At 40.0% G+C, this 14798-nt stretch overlaps 1 protein-coding gene across 1 annotated transcript in view; it reads right to left on the bottom strand.

Moving 5' to 3' along the window:
• ERAP2 (endoplasmic reticulum aminopeptidase 2) overlaps positions 1-12746 on the bottom strand; it is a 39351-nt gene extending 26605 nt beyond the window's left edge. Inside the window, exons 1-5 of the mRNA XM_030848298.2 lie at positions 12703-12746; positions 10047-10739; positions 6186-6324; positions 2523-2657; positions 616-736 (exon numbers count right to left, since the gene is read on the bottom strand). Of these exons, the coding sequence (XP_030704158.2) occupies positions 616-736; positions 2523-2657; positions 6186-6324; positions 10047-10597 (946 nt within the window). The 5' untranslated portion in view covers positions 10598-10739; positions 12703-12746. The remainder of the gene's footprint in view (positions 1-615; positions 737-2522; positions 2658-6185; positions 6325-10046; positions 10740-12702) is intronic.
• Positions 12747-14798: the final 2052 nt, after the last annotated feature.

Genomic DNA, 14798 nt, shown 5'->3' with positions numbered 1-14798 from the left:
CAGGAACTCTAAAAATTAATCTATATAAGTTATAAATTTTAAGTCATGGTTTTTATATATTCCGCAACATAAAAATCACAATTTTTAATTTTTAAGATAGAAAATTAAAACCAACCAAGATAGCCTGTGTGTATTTTCTCATATAAAGATCTACGACTACTACATTCAAATTATCTATTTCCTCGAAATCTTTTTTTTTTTTTAAGTCTGTGCCACAGTCTTATCTTCCAGCCTCAGACACACGGTAGATAACAGATGGAGGGACAATTTTCAGCTATTTACATAAACCTTCGGCAACTTTTATAAAAGATTGCTAGTCTTGTACAAATATGGTACAGAAGAAAATATATGCTCCAGAAAATTCATCCATTTAAATCTAATATAAAATGCAGATATTTTAATATTAAACCTTATAAAAGAATAGAGAAATGAACCACAGTACTTGGGCTTCTCATAATACTTTATTTTCTACACTCTAGGACCACCTCTGAGGTACAAATTATTGCTTTCTGGGCTAACTGAACGTCTTCAGTGCTCATTTAAATCACATACTAAGAGGGACGAAATCAAAGTATGTTCTAAAAATAAAGACGATGATGTGGAATTTGAACCTACCCAGTTTTGGGAGTGGATAGTGGATATCAAAGTAATTTTCGTAAAAGTCCAGCAGCTTCAATGATGCTTCCAAAGCATAATGTGTTTGACTCCATTTGTCTGGGGCTGCATGGATGGACACCTGGGAAATGTTGGTGGGAAGAAGTGGTCTTTGAAGGACGGCTCCTTTGCACAACTCCATTCCTAATAGCCCTCACCCAAAGAAAGGCAGACTGCATTTTTCAAGAAATTATTGAGATACCATTAAACATGTTGTCAACAGGGGATAAGATGTTCTGTAAAGTATTAAAGCAAGAATCACTCTTGAAAATTATAAACAACCCTGTATTTTCTGTTACAGTACATTCCCTAGGTGCTAATTTGTACGTTTTAAGCTATGTAAACCTATCGTCTCATGAGAGCCCACTTCAGTTCATCACTATCATGTACTCTAGCACTTGAGAATAAACCTTCCAAAATTATGACCACCAACACAATTCAAATAAAACATAATTCTATGAGGTGGAAAGCCTTCATGAACTTATTCGAACCACCCTCTGTCGTGTTTTCTTTTCTTTTTTTTTTGATTATTGGGTTTAAAAAAAAATTAAATTAATTTATTTTTATACAGCAGGCTCTTATTAGTTATCTATTTTATGCATATTAGTGTATATATGTCAATCCCAATCTCCCAATTCATCCCACCATGTCGTGTTTTCTTTAAACTCAAAAATGCCCAAATATGTTCATCGAATCCCTGCGAACTATTAGCTATTAAGTGGAAGAAATAAAATTAGATTCCAATCTTCTTGGGTTTCAAGTACAGTGTTGCTCTCAGTTCATAATCTGCTTTCATGCTCTGAGTTAACTGAAGTTCCTCAGAAATTTTATAAGAAGGATATATTAGTGACCACAGTGGCGTACCAGGCACTGTGTTAAATGCACACATGTAAAATCTAACTTAATCCTCTCAATCACCTCATGAAATAGGTGCTATTGTCTTCATTTTACAGATGAAGCAATGGAAACACATGGAGATTAAGTAACTTACTTCAAGCCCCCCATGTAGAAAACTGTAGAGCTGGGACGTGAATCCAAGGAAGCTGACAGGACCCTGTCCTCTGAAGTAAAGTTCCATCTGACCTCTCACGCATCTATATCTCTGCACATATATATATGTGCAGAGATGTATGCAGACACATTGCTGATAACATGTATCTACATATCCAAAGGTATAATATGTATGGAAATTGTAATAGCCATTTTATTGTTATTTTTCATAAGCATTATTTTATGGTTCTTTGAATATGTTTTTATGTCTATAACCTGGTTCCTCAGGGTAAGGAGCTCTTTTTTATTTTTCATGTCTTCACTGATAGTCGTGAAACTTTATAATTATTGGGTACTGTAAATTTTTGTAAACAATTAATGCTCTAAAAATTATGAACACCTCCTTTCACTGAGGAAATAAACTTACAGAAAGCAATTGGAAACAATGTAAGTGTCCTAGAATAAGAAGCTGATTAAAAAATCCTTATGGTACCTCTATGTAGTAGAGTACAATACTATTAATTATTAATATTATAGAAATATTTAATGGCATTTAATTTTTATGGCATATTATGGTGAGCTAAAACAATCATAGATTATTTTGTAAAACATATATATAGTCATATACAGTATATACTGTTACTGTATACACTCATATACTGACAGACTTATAGAAAATACTTGGAAGGCTGACACAAATATTACCAGTAATTATATCTTGGTGATGGGATTGTGGGTAACTTATTTTTTATCTATCTCTATTTTTGTAAATAAGCATGATACTTTGATAATAAGGAAAATAACCTTAAAATAAAGAAAAGCTCATTGCCTTCAGGACACTATTCTGCACTGTGTATGAAATGAGAACCCAAACTCACCTTGACCCCTGACGAGGCTGTGCCACTCACAGAGTTGAAATCACAAACTATGTAGGCTACAAGGTATGTACTCATTTTTACAGTAGTCTCAAAATGATCTTCCAAGAGGCCTCCTTCAAGTTCAATTGTCTTAACCTACAGGAAGGGAAAGAATCAGTATTTGAAAACTGGAGTATTTTACAAGAATGCCTATGACATAGGCTACGTAAGTTAGAGGAAAGCTTGATGTTCCGAAGGACATGTGATCCCCTTATAGGAGATCAGTGGACCCTTCACAACATTCTGTGGCTTCATCTCTATTTCTTTTATCTCTAGACTTCCTCCAAGACACAATGTACTATTTTGGGATCTCAAAATGATATCTATTTTGTTGCTTGAAAGCATAAAAATATCTTAGATGCTTCTGCTTTCTTGAGATGCAATCATCTCCAACACTGGCATCAATTCAAGACTTGTACTTCTAAGCAAAAATGCCAGAGAAGAGTCCCTTTCCCTTTGTTATATAAAAAATAAATCTCTGTCGCAGAAGGAAATGGGAAGCAAAACTGTGCTAGATGGGTTTTTTGTTTTTTTTCTGTGCTAGATGTTTTGCATTATCTTTTAATTCTCCTATTATTTGTGTGTGAGGTAGGTGTTATTTCACAGGTGAGGAAACAGTCTCAGAAATGTTAACTGAATTGCCCAAGATCACACGGCTAGTTCCACGGCAGGATCAAGATGTGGATGTGACCGTGTGACTCTAAAGCCATTGCTCATTCTTCCAGTCGCTGGGTGACAGCTTGAGTCATAGTCTTATTTTATCTTTGCTTCATTGATTCAGCAATGAAAGCAGTCAGGCCAAGGAGATCATTAGCGATTTGAGCTTCTGCCTATCTACTGAGGAAGGAAAGAGTTTTAAGGCTACAGACTGGTCAGCCGCATCCATCAAATTCACTGAGTAATTACTGAATTCTATCTTTATTTGCCCTGGATAGCTTGTCCCAGAGACGGTCTTCACCACGGTATGATGCCCCTAAATTCTGAACGGACACAGATCCAGTCATCTGAAAATACCACTTTCTTCAAACTGAAAACAATTCTTAGACTGGCTTGTCCCTCACCCTCTCCAACCTCCTTTTAAGGCATCTGGTTTGTGGCAGTGCTAACCACGGACTATTGAGCATGTTTTATGTGTTTGTATAAGATTGCAGTTTGCTTTGGCGAGAAAAAATAGCTTGAAGTATTATCATAAACTGCCTTGCCTACGTCAATGACAAATGTGTGTGCTATTAAATTCTACAGAATTCTATCAAAAACTCAATTCCTAAGTTTCAATAAAGCAGGAAACACTGACCAAATACTCTAGGAAAGGTGGCAGCATGCATAGGGCTGTAAGTTTTACCTCTGTTCAGCAAGTTAATTTTGTCCAACAATAATCTTTTTTAGGGGTCTGATTCAACCAGAGTTCTATGGGTACATACTCCTAGCAGATGAGAGGGTTATGGTAGGAGCTAGGGAGGGGACGTGATGACTGTGGTCCTCTGACCAAACTCAGCAGCAAGACCCTTTTGTCAAGTGTGTAGATGGGTGAGGGGAGGAAGGGGAAAGGTTGTGGGACTGTGGGGAAACGAGTCTGTGACACTGGACAGCTGGTGGCAGAGACAGGAGACAGGTGGGCATTCCCTCTGATTTCTCCCCTCCCCCCCAGATGAAGACGTAGTCCACGGAGGCTGCATTTTGTTCAGGAACCTGGAGTGACCTATGTTGATCAACATTGCCTTAAATGGAAGTATTTGGGCTGTTAGTGTAAGTCCTTCCAGGATGGTGATGTAAGCTCTAAGTATAAAACACTTGTTGCTAGAGAAGGATTTAGCTGTCTTCTCAATTTTGGCAGGATTCTACTTGCATAGCAAGTGTCACCAGCAGGTGTGTGTTCCCTTAAGGAATGAAGGGGACAAAGACATGCCCAGAATATATGCTGCCTCTACTAGTGCTTGGCTGACCACCTCACTTCCTAGTGTTCTTAACTTGTATTCCTACATTCTTAACTAAACACATTGAGAACTTAGTATGTGTCGCTTCTTCTCACCAGTCCATAACCCATCTTAAGCGCTGCAGCTATTATCCAAAGAGTATGGTTGTAGCATTACTTCTGTTCTCCTTTTTTTGGATCACCATGAAAGTCTGGGTTGGGCGTGCCAACGAGAAGCAGAAACTAAAGCCAATATTTGCTGAAAAAGGCATGATCCAGAGGACTGGCCCAGTCAACTGAGGCAATGCAAAGTTCAAGGATTATATGAAATATTTTCAAAGTTTTCACTTATTTTTCCTAAATATGAGAAGTTACTGAAGGTTTCTAAAGATAGAAAACTGAGACTCTAATATAACTGACAATTGATGTTTGCATCACATTTTAATTAAAAGGCATTACTAACTGTATTTTTACTTTATCCTCCATGATTACTCATGTGAAAAATTCTGTTAATAAAAAGCTGCCAGGAAAGAGACTGAACTACCCTTAAATGAACATCTGGTTCATAGAAAGAAGACTTGGAGCTAAGTAGCAAATCCTTTTTACCTGAACATGAGGAGGCAAATTACATTGCTGTCTGTATGATCGTGGAAAAACTGTGGGATATATGTCATGTGGAGTGTGTCGCTTTTCCCCTTGATCTGCTCTGCAAGTATTTCAAAGCAAACACTTTTCTAGCATTAAACAGAAATCTGGGGGAAATTTAGCTTATGGACTCATTTCCCCCGTTCATCCACAGAGGACAGTCACTGTGGAGGGCAGAGAGGAAACTAGGGTGGAGTCACTGGCTGGCTTATAATGACCTGGATGCTTTCTGAGCTCATCCTGCTGAAGCACTGTCCGGAGAGCCTCTATTTTTATCCTACTTTCTAAGTAGCAATGGGGAAATATTTTACATTTCGTTCAACAGCTCAAAAGGCAAGCATATCATTAGTGAGGAAATATCAAATGAGGCTCAGTGTCTACTGTGTCATTCAGAGTCTCTGCATTTTGAGTATAAATATAACTCAAATAAAAGTGTTCAGAGGTCTCTCTCAATTAAAAAAGTTTATAACTATGAGATATAATTTTCATAAATAATTTTAAGCACTACGCGTGGAACTTAAAAATAAAATTTCTGCGTTATATCACGGACTACTAGATCAGAATCTCCAGGATGGGGCCCAGGCAAGCTTCTCTAGATCCTTACCACTCCAAATGTGGTCTCTGGACCAGCAGCAGTGGTATTACCTGGGAGCTTGTTAGAAATTCAGAATTTTGAGCTTTACCTCAAGAACGACTGAATCAGAATCTGAATTTTAACAAGATCCTCAGACAACTCATCTGAAAATTAAAGTTTGAGAAGTGCTGTTCTGGGCAATTCTGAATTTCATCGCTAGCCAAGTAACACTGATTTAAAAGAACTCTGCTTCCATATAAACACAAATAAAATAGAAATCACTCTATGTAAAAAATAAAGCTTCTTGTGAAACAATGCCCAAACAGAATGATGTTAAAATCTAGATGGATTGGGGTAATGTAATATGTAGAAGGATCAAAAACAAATTAATGGCTTAAGTCCTGAAAACAAACAAAATATTAAAACACAACAAAACAAAGACCAAAGTTCATTTTGAGAACAATTCCCCAAAGTTTCTAAAATTGGCAAATACCTTTGGCATGTTGGATAGGGCAATGTGTCTGCTCTCTCTTCTTATCTTGATTGAAAAGTTGGCTTTGAACAATGGTTCATCAAAACAAGGGAAAGCCATTCGTGCCTGGGTTGGCTCAAAATCCGTTACTGCAATTGTTCTGTGAAAAGAAGTACATTACAAAAAGAATACACAAGTGAAGTCAAAAAAAAAAATGAATTTGTACCTTCAGAACACAGCTTATCAAACCTGGAGGTGATACGTTTGCTTTCTCAAACTATAACCTTAGAGAATCCAGAATCTATTTTTGAAGAAAATGAGGGTAAAATTTTGTTTAGTAGCTGCCAATCATGAATAATGCATGGCGCTGGGCACTCTATTTACATGATCACCTTCATACTCATAGCAGAGAAGGATATTGAGGCTCAGAGAATTTGAGTGACCTTACCAGGACCCTTAGCTAGTAAATTTGCTGAGCTAGTCATGCCCAATTTGACTTCCAAATTGACTAGGAAATTGGTAGTTTAGTGTCATCACTAAACCTGAGCGGGCCTCCATCAGACATATGAATACCTGTGAGATGAGTGATGCCTTAGGTTGTGTTCCCAGGAAGCAGATCCGGATTTATAAGAACAGGCTGCCAAGAGAAACAGGTAGGGCTTCCCTGGTGGCGCAGTGGTTGAGAGTCCACCTGCCGTTGCAGGGGACACGGGTTCGTGCCCCGGTCTGGGAAGATCCCACATGCCGCAGAGCGGCTGGGCCCGTGAGCCATGGCCGCTGAGCCTGCGCGTCCGGAGCCTGTGCTCCGCAACGGGAGAGGCTATAGCACTGAGAAGACCACATACCGCAAAAAAAAAAAGAGAAACAGGTAAAGGAGGGAGGGAAGCGGAACAGGGAAGAGGAAGAAGTCAGGCCCGGTGCCAGCTTCAGCTTCATCCCTGCGGAGCTCTGGAGTGGAAACCACACCTTCAAGTTTTCCCCTACTGGAGGCAAGGAGCTGGGCTTTCATATTCTGTATCGTCATTGGCTAAGGGTCTTCCTGCGGGACCCAAGCTTCCCCCCCAGACACGTCTAGCTCTCTCTGCTTGCCGGCAAAGCAGGTCCAGCCTTCAGACTATAACAGGTAGATAGATACTCTGACAAATCTCTATACCCCATCACCTTGATAATGCTTGAAATGATATAATTACAGATTTATTATTTGGGCTTTAAAGCTTTAATTAAGCAACTCTGGAGAGCATATTTTGATTGAAGAAGGAGAGCAGAATAGAAAAGCTCAAGGGACAGATAAAGGCTGAGAAGGGCCAGGAGGAGGGAAAAGAGGGCCTGTCACGATAATGTTGCCTCCGTCTACTGTATTTCTATAATACAGGCTGGAAAAGTGAGACTGGGAGCTAAATGATTTGTTTGGGGCCTCGGTATTACTTGGATTCAGTAACAGGTCCTACAGAAGTAAAGGAATCTCAAGTACCTGGAATAATTTTTACTAATGTGAAATTTTGATTATAGTTAAGTCTTAGAATGGAAAAGCCCAAACTTTAAGATCTTTTTTGCTATTTACACAATTTTAGTGCTGCATGCAAAGTAGTGACTTCTTGCTTCTCCAAGAATTATTGTTGACTGAATTATTTTTGTATTTTAAGTTGTGTATGTATGCATGTGTGTGTGTGTGTGTGTGTGTGTGTGTGTGTGTGTGTATGAAAAATAGACAGAGAGGTAATAAAATGCTGCTGACACTGTCCTGCAAATCATCCTACATGCGAAGACCTACTAGGTGACTGAGTATGAAGAGAGCTGACTAATTAATCATAAGAAGAGTCAGAAATAGTCTGCAGTTAATTATGGGAGGCATGTTACTTTCCAAGCTTCTACTCTAAAAAAATCCCCCTCTGGTCTCCCTCATCTCCTCAAATTATATCCTTAAAATGTATTTCTTTTAGTTGGAGGTTTTGTCACTTGAAAAAAGTGAAATAAACCATCACTGGTCACATGGTACCTCAGTGAGAAGTTGATGTTTCCTATCCAATACTGTGCTGGACCTGAGAATAGGCCTCTGAGAATTGAGGCTGCAACGAGGGGAAGCGTCTCCAAGGGAAGGGGAGGTGGGCATGGGGAAGGGCTGTCCTCAGTAGACTGCTGGGGGCTGTGGGGTGGGCATGTGAGCTGCAGAGGGCAGTGAGCACCTGAAGTGGGGAAGGGGAGGTAGGCAGCAGACACTGCGGGGCTAAAGTCGCCTACCAATATCCACTCTCCTTCTTCAGTTCCAGTAGAATCCTGATTTTGTTCAGGAAGGCAATGTGTCTGATGAAAAAATCACTTCTCTAGATTCTCTTGCAACTTGGTGGGCACGTGACTCATTCTGGCCTAGTTGAAGTCGTTGGGTGAGAAATCGTGGTAAAAGGAGTCAGACTCAGCTGGAATGTTTCTTTTTGCATTTTCCTCTCCCCCATCTCCCCCTTTTCCTGCCTGGAATGTGGACTTGATGCCTAGAAGTGCAGAAATCATTTTGTATTAGGAGGAAAGTCATATGCCAAGGATGGCTGAGTAGAAACATACGAGGAGCCTGGGTCCTGGATAATATTGGTACACACTGTAGCATACCTGGGATGCCCTACTTCTGGATTTCTTGCTGCATGAGAAAAACAAGTGTGTGGCAAAGCCATTGTATTGGGGGTTTCTCAAACTGGCAATTGAATGCAACTGATAAAATGTAGGAGAGCACTGAAACCAGACTCCTCTCCCCTCTGAGATGGACCCTGGCCCTGGACAACCACATCATCCCCTCTATGAAGCATCCTTGGTTCCTCTCTTTCTCTTGCCTTACAGAGTCAATGTCAGCAAATTCTGTCTGTTTTACACTTGAAAACAAATGCCAAGTTCAATCACTTCACTCCATAAGCTGCACCACTAGCCTGGCCCAAGCCAACATCCTTTCTGGCCTGATCAATTGCAATGACCTCCTAAAAGACTAACCTGCTTCTACTTTTTCCTCTCTATAATGTTCCATCAACATATACTTGATCTTTATAAGGTGTACGTCACATCAGAACTTTCCAATGAATTCCCATGGCCCCTGAGTAAAAGCCTAAAACAAGAGGCTCTAAGTCTCTCTACATGATCTGACCCCTCTCTACTCTACTTCTCTCCCTCTCTCATTGTCCTTCGTCTCTCAATCACTCCCGCCTTACAGACTTTGCACTTGCTGATGCCTTTGCTGGGAACACCGTGCCCTTAGACGTCCTCATGAAAGTTCAGGTCTCAGTTTAAATGCACTTCTGCCTCACCAAGAACTTCCCTGACCACTCAGCTAAATTATTCCCAATCCCTAGCCTATATCTCACTACTATACATTCAGTGCCTAGAACGGTACCTGGCACATAGCATGGGCTCAATAAACATGAGCTGATCAAATAGACCATATTTCTCAGTTCTCCAAACTGACTTCTTTCTGTCTTCTGGATTTGAGTCACACTGTTTCCTGGGCAATGTATGTGCTTTCATTTCCTCTCTCCCAACCCAAATCTTATGTACATTTCCTTTTGGTCTCAGATCAAGTCTAACCTCCTTTGAGAAGCCTTTTGCATTTCAGCTCTCTCTGCACTGACCATCCTTTCCCCTAGGAGATAAACACATCAGTCTTGTCATAGTCATATATTGGCCTTTCCTCCTGGTTATCCTCTCTCTAGCCACTTATGCCTCTGCATCCTGTGTTCCCATATTTATTGTGATTTCCTTTAGGAATGGCAGAGCTTCTCCTTCTGAGTTTCCCCATAGTTTTTCGGGCTTTTCATAAATGACTACTGAAGCATGCTCCTGGCAAAGAGACATAACACATAAGGAAAGTATCACAAAAGACTATAAACAACTGGAGCTACATCTTACCTTGTTTCACCACCAAGAGTTCTGTACGTGCTTTTATAAAAGCCTTCAAAACCATCAGCTAGCTTGGCCCGGAAGTCAATAGCCACAGAATATCTCAGGTCAGCCATAAGTTTCTCTGGAATCAGCAGTGCAATTTGTTCATGAGCAGGATAACTCAAAACAGTTAGCTTTCTCCCTGGTCTCCTGTATCTCAAATCTTCCTCTGACTGAAGAGTAACATTCATGATTTCAAGATCTTTGCTGTGCAAGATGATGAATTGGGTGGCATCTCGAACCAAGACTTCAATCTTCTCAGATGCAACAAAGTCCAGGGAGGTGAGATTTGGGTGGACAAAAAGGTCATAGTGGAGGGGAATGACCATGGTGGGGAGCCTTAGCTCATGCCAAGGAAATATTTCCCCATTGATGGCTACTGGGAAAGCCCCACGGTCCTTATTGAACTGATCAATAGATGAACTTGTGAACTGAGAACAAATACATATTTGGATGACTGCTGAGCAGTAAAATCCTATGGAAATATTAAATATTAGTTTTCTGCGTGAATTAGCCATTACAGCAGAATGGAATACTAAATCTATTCTCTAGAAGACAAGTTAATATCCAGGCTAAATCTCATAGTTCTCCGTAGCACCGTGTTGGCTCCAGTTATGTCACTCAGGATCTGAACAATATGTTTCAATAAATGGACTTAACCTAGAGAGAAAGAAAAAAAAAACATTTATAGCATGAAGAAAAAGATTTCAATTTATAAATATAACCTGAAAAATAGATGGGCATATGTGAATTGTACCAAATATCGACAAAATAAAGTAGAAATTATCATCTAGGTATTATAAATAAAATTTTTTTAGAGCTCAATTGAAGGGACTCTGCCTTAAAATTACATCTATGGAATCCCCTCTGCATTCTGTGCAATGGGCAGAAGGTAGGTGTGTAAATTCATTGCATGTTGAGCATTTTTAACATTTGGTTAGATCATTTTAAGAGTGTGTCTGGATACCTGAACATAAACTGCACAGGTGTCTCTATTTTGTCTTAATAAGTCATGAAGAATGCTCAATATTCTTTGGATACCAGATATTACTATTATCAATGGCTTTGAACTTCACCTCTTTCAATAAATAACAGCTGAATGGCCCAATTCTATGGCTGCTGGTATAAAGGATGCTGGTCAAGCTAAGTGTTTACCCTCAGTTTATTTCCAATATATCAAAAGCCATGGAAATAAAATTTCATTTATAATATTCAAACAGAGTATTTTTAAAAGTTGCTTTGGTCTTCCTCATCTCAGGCTACCTTTGAAAACACAAATCAAACTGAACTCACACTGCCTCTGTAAATAAAACTAAGACAATCTCTTCTTGTTAGAAGGGTAACACTACAAAACATAAAATAAGGACAAACAATATATGTGGTTAATTTAGGTACTCAGTTCTGACACCCACCCTGTCACCTGCCTCTATTTACCTTCTCCCTGCTTCAACTTAAACCCATGAATGGTTTCCTTTCCTTTTCTTTTTTATCATTAACACATTCTTTTGAATTAATTGTCTAAACAGTTACTTCAATTTTCCAATCTGCAATATTAATGCAGATCAACAAATATTGTTAAAGAAACAAAGAAAAAGAAGAAAATAATGGTTAAATAACAACACTCCTCCCCTCTTTTTAGACAAGCATTAAATTATTGCTACCAAATCCCAATGTTCCAAGGGCCTCTGATATATCAAACCATAATTGGTCTATTAGCTTGAATTTCTGATGGTTTGAAAAATGAAATTATTTATTTGTTAGGTCCTGGGCTTGGGAATCAGAGTGCCTGTGTCCCAACTCTAGCTCCATGGTACTTAACCTGTATGATCTTGGGCAAATTTTCTGATTTTTTTGAGCATCAGTTTCCTCGCCTATAAGATAGGGTAATGGTTGACACTAACATTGAGAGGATTAAGTGTAATAATTCATGTGAAGAATACGGCACAGCATAGCAACTAGCATGTAGGGAGCATGTAATGAATGTTAAACATTAAATTTTTATTGTGGTTACTATAACTCACATTCTCTGGCTTAAATTATGGTGCTTTGCCCCCACATGTAGCAGACATACCCAAAGGAAGTTATATTTTTTTGGTAAGAGAGGAGAAAAAGGCCTTGATATTTACTCATGTAGTCTTTAACTTTAGAACTGATAAGAACTTTAAAGGCCAGCTAGTACAAGTCCTTCGTGTCCAGATAAAGAAACCGAGGGTGAGTGACTCTCCCAAAATCACATAGGAAGTTTGAAGGAGAATCGGGACTAAAATACAGTTCTTTGACGCTTTGTCTAATGGGTTTTCCATTATACTGTGCTTTAGTGTTTTGAACAACACATCCGGAGATGGAAGACACAAGAACTGCAACAAACATTTGGGAAAAGCTAAGAGAATCTCCAAAAGAGAGTGAGTCAGTTAAACAGATTCTTAAATAAAATCCTATCCTTAACTGCACTGCACGAACTTTCCAATACAGTAGTGCCAGATTCACCCACCTTCCCCAGATCCCCACCTTAGGCTGCAAGAGCTCCTCAAGACAGAAGTTTTATACCTGCAGTTCAGGTCATTATTCTCACTGAAAAAATAATGATTTTAAGACAAAGTCAAGAGAAATGTTGATGTGTTACCTTAATCCACGCTGTTGCAGACTTGAATGGAGGGGAATTTCGTTTTGCTTTCACTTTCTATTAGGGTAAGATTCAGAACTTTGCGTAACTGAAATTAACAAGCAGCTTCAGAGTAAAAGTCACACCACGGCAAGGCCACGTGGGACTCCAGCAATCCCAGTGACTGCTGCTCCTGCTGTTTTATCCTCCCATGTCCCCAGGTGAAGCCTTCAGAAACTAGTATTTTTGTTTTGTTTTGTTTTTTAATGCTGAGTTATTTTAAGACACGATCTTGAATTCCTCGCTGTGCTGTGTCCATATTACTGTGAAATATGACCTCTGTCCAACCACCTGGAAAAGGTAACTCCCAGCCAGCTTCTTTACCTTTAACAGAGGTGATATATACCCCTTTCCTATGTCTATAACCTCCTCCCTCCTGGGCATAAAGGAGCTCTCGCCCACCTTTATGTCTCTCCATCTTTCTTGGGCCTTCTTTTCCTCACCATCCTGGATATGGGCCTTCCACAAAGATAAAACCTCTGTTCTCTGCTCTTTTCCCACTTTACTGTTTCCTTCGGAGAATATGTTCAAGTGCAGAGATTTCTTATTTCCCCTCACCCATCCCACATTTCCCTCTCCTGATCTCTCCTTCCAGGTTTCTTCTGCTGCAGTTCCAACAGGCTGATAGACTGTCTTCATGTGGATGTTCTGCTAACAACTCAAGCAATGTCTTCATCCCCAGATCAGAGCCTTTTGCTTTAACTTCATCTGCTTCGAGCCTTCCTCCATTGTCTATGACTCGTCCTTTTTAATCTCTTTTTATCCAGCTTAAAAAATTTTTTTCCCATAGTCATTAAAACAGTCTAGGTCCTCATCACTCCTCACATCAGCCTTCAAACAAGTTTTGCTGCTTCTCAAGATGTGTCCTTGCAGTCCTCTTGTACGATGCCCTCCAGCAGATTATTTCAGCCACTGCTTGATCATGCCACCCCCTGCTCCATATACATTTCCATGGTTTCCCCCTGTTTAGACAGAGAGGCAGTTCCCCGTGTGGAGACCGTGCGAGGCCCGCTGACAGCCTAAAGTCCACATGACCTCTTTCAAGGCCCATCTGATGTTTTCGTTTAGATCCTAGTGCATTAAAGGGCCACGCTGGCACACGAGTGTTGTTCTTGAGTGAAGTATAACGAGCTTTGTTCCTATCGTCTTTAGGCCTCCTTCACACACTGGTTTTCGTGCCTTGTCGTGCTGTGCATCTCTGTTTGCAACCTGGGTTTGGTTCCACATTCAGTAGCTGCCGTGATTAGATCCTAGTTAGCTCTTGATCCTCAATTTCTTTTCCCTTGTTATATTTTATCATTTCAACCTGGATGAAAAACTTAATAAAGTAGAAGGAGCAAAACCAAGGAGGTAGCCTATACCTAGGGCCAGAGGCACAGACCTGTATAGAGTCCCTTGGAGTGGCATTTCCTATAGTTAAAGGGGTACAATGGGTGGGATGGATGGAAACAGGTGACTGGGGAAAAGGGGACAAAAAAGAGGAGGCACCATGGGCCAATTCTTGGAAATCGAATTCTGCAGCGGAGGAGGGGAGGGGTGAAGGAGATATAGGAAGCTGGGGGTAGTTCTGTGACATTGTCACAAACCCCAGCCCAGTTGTGTGTGTCTGTGTGTGCTCAGAACTCTCCCCCACCCATGAGAACAGAAGTGATGACAGAGAATGAAGAAAGAGGGCCATCAGACTGAGCTACTGAGTCCCAGAAGAGGAAGCTGAGTAGGGTTTAGGTGACTTCATAGTTTACTGTTTAAAACTCTCTCTCACCAAAAGGGGTTTCTAACCTTTTTATTTCCTGCTAAGAGAATAAGCTTTGGGAAGCTTGTTGCTTAGGGAATTCACATGTCACTTCACCTGGTCTTCTGATCTGTCTCTTGCTCGGAGACTCTCCTTATTGACTTTATCTAAAAGGAGTAGCACTCCCCCCTCAACCCACCCCTGCCGCCACCCAGTGTCTATCCCCTTAGCCTGCTTTTTGTTTTCTTAGCTTTTATCAATTCCTGAGAGTAAACTATATATTGATTTATTTGTTTGTTTTATGTCTCCCCATTAGAACATAAGT

The sequence above is a fragment of the Globicephala melas genome, chromosome 3, assembly GCF_963455315.2.
Source record: "Globicephala melas chromosome 3, mGloMel1.2, whole genome shotgun sequence".
Taxonomy (NCBI): Eukaryota; Metazoa; Chordata; class Mammalia; order Artiodactyla; family Delphinidae; genus Globicephala; species Globicephala melas.
This window is presented reverse-complemented; position numbering and strand designations above follow the sequence as displayed.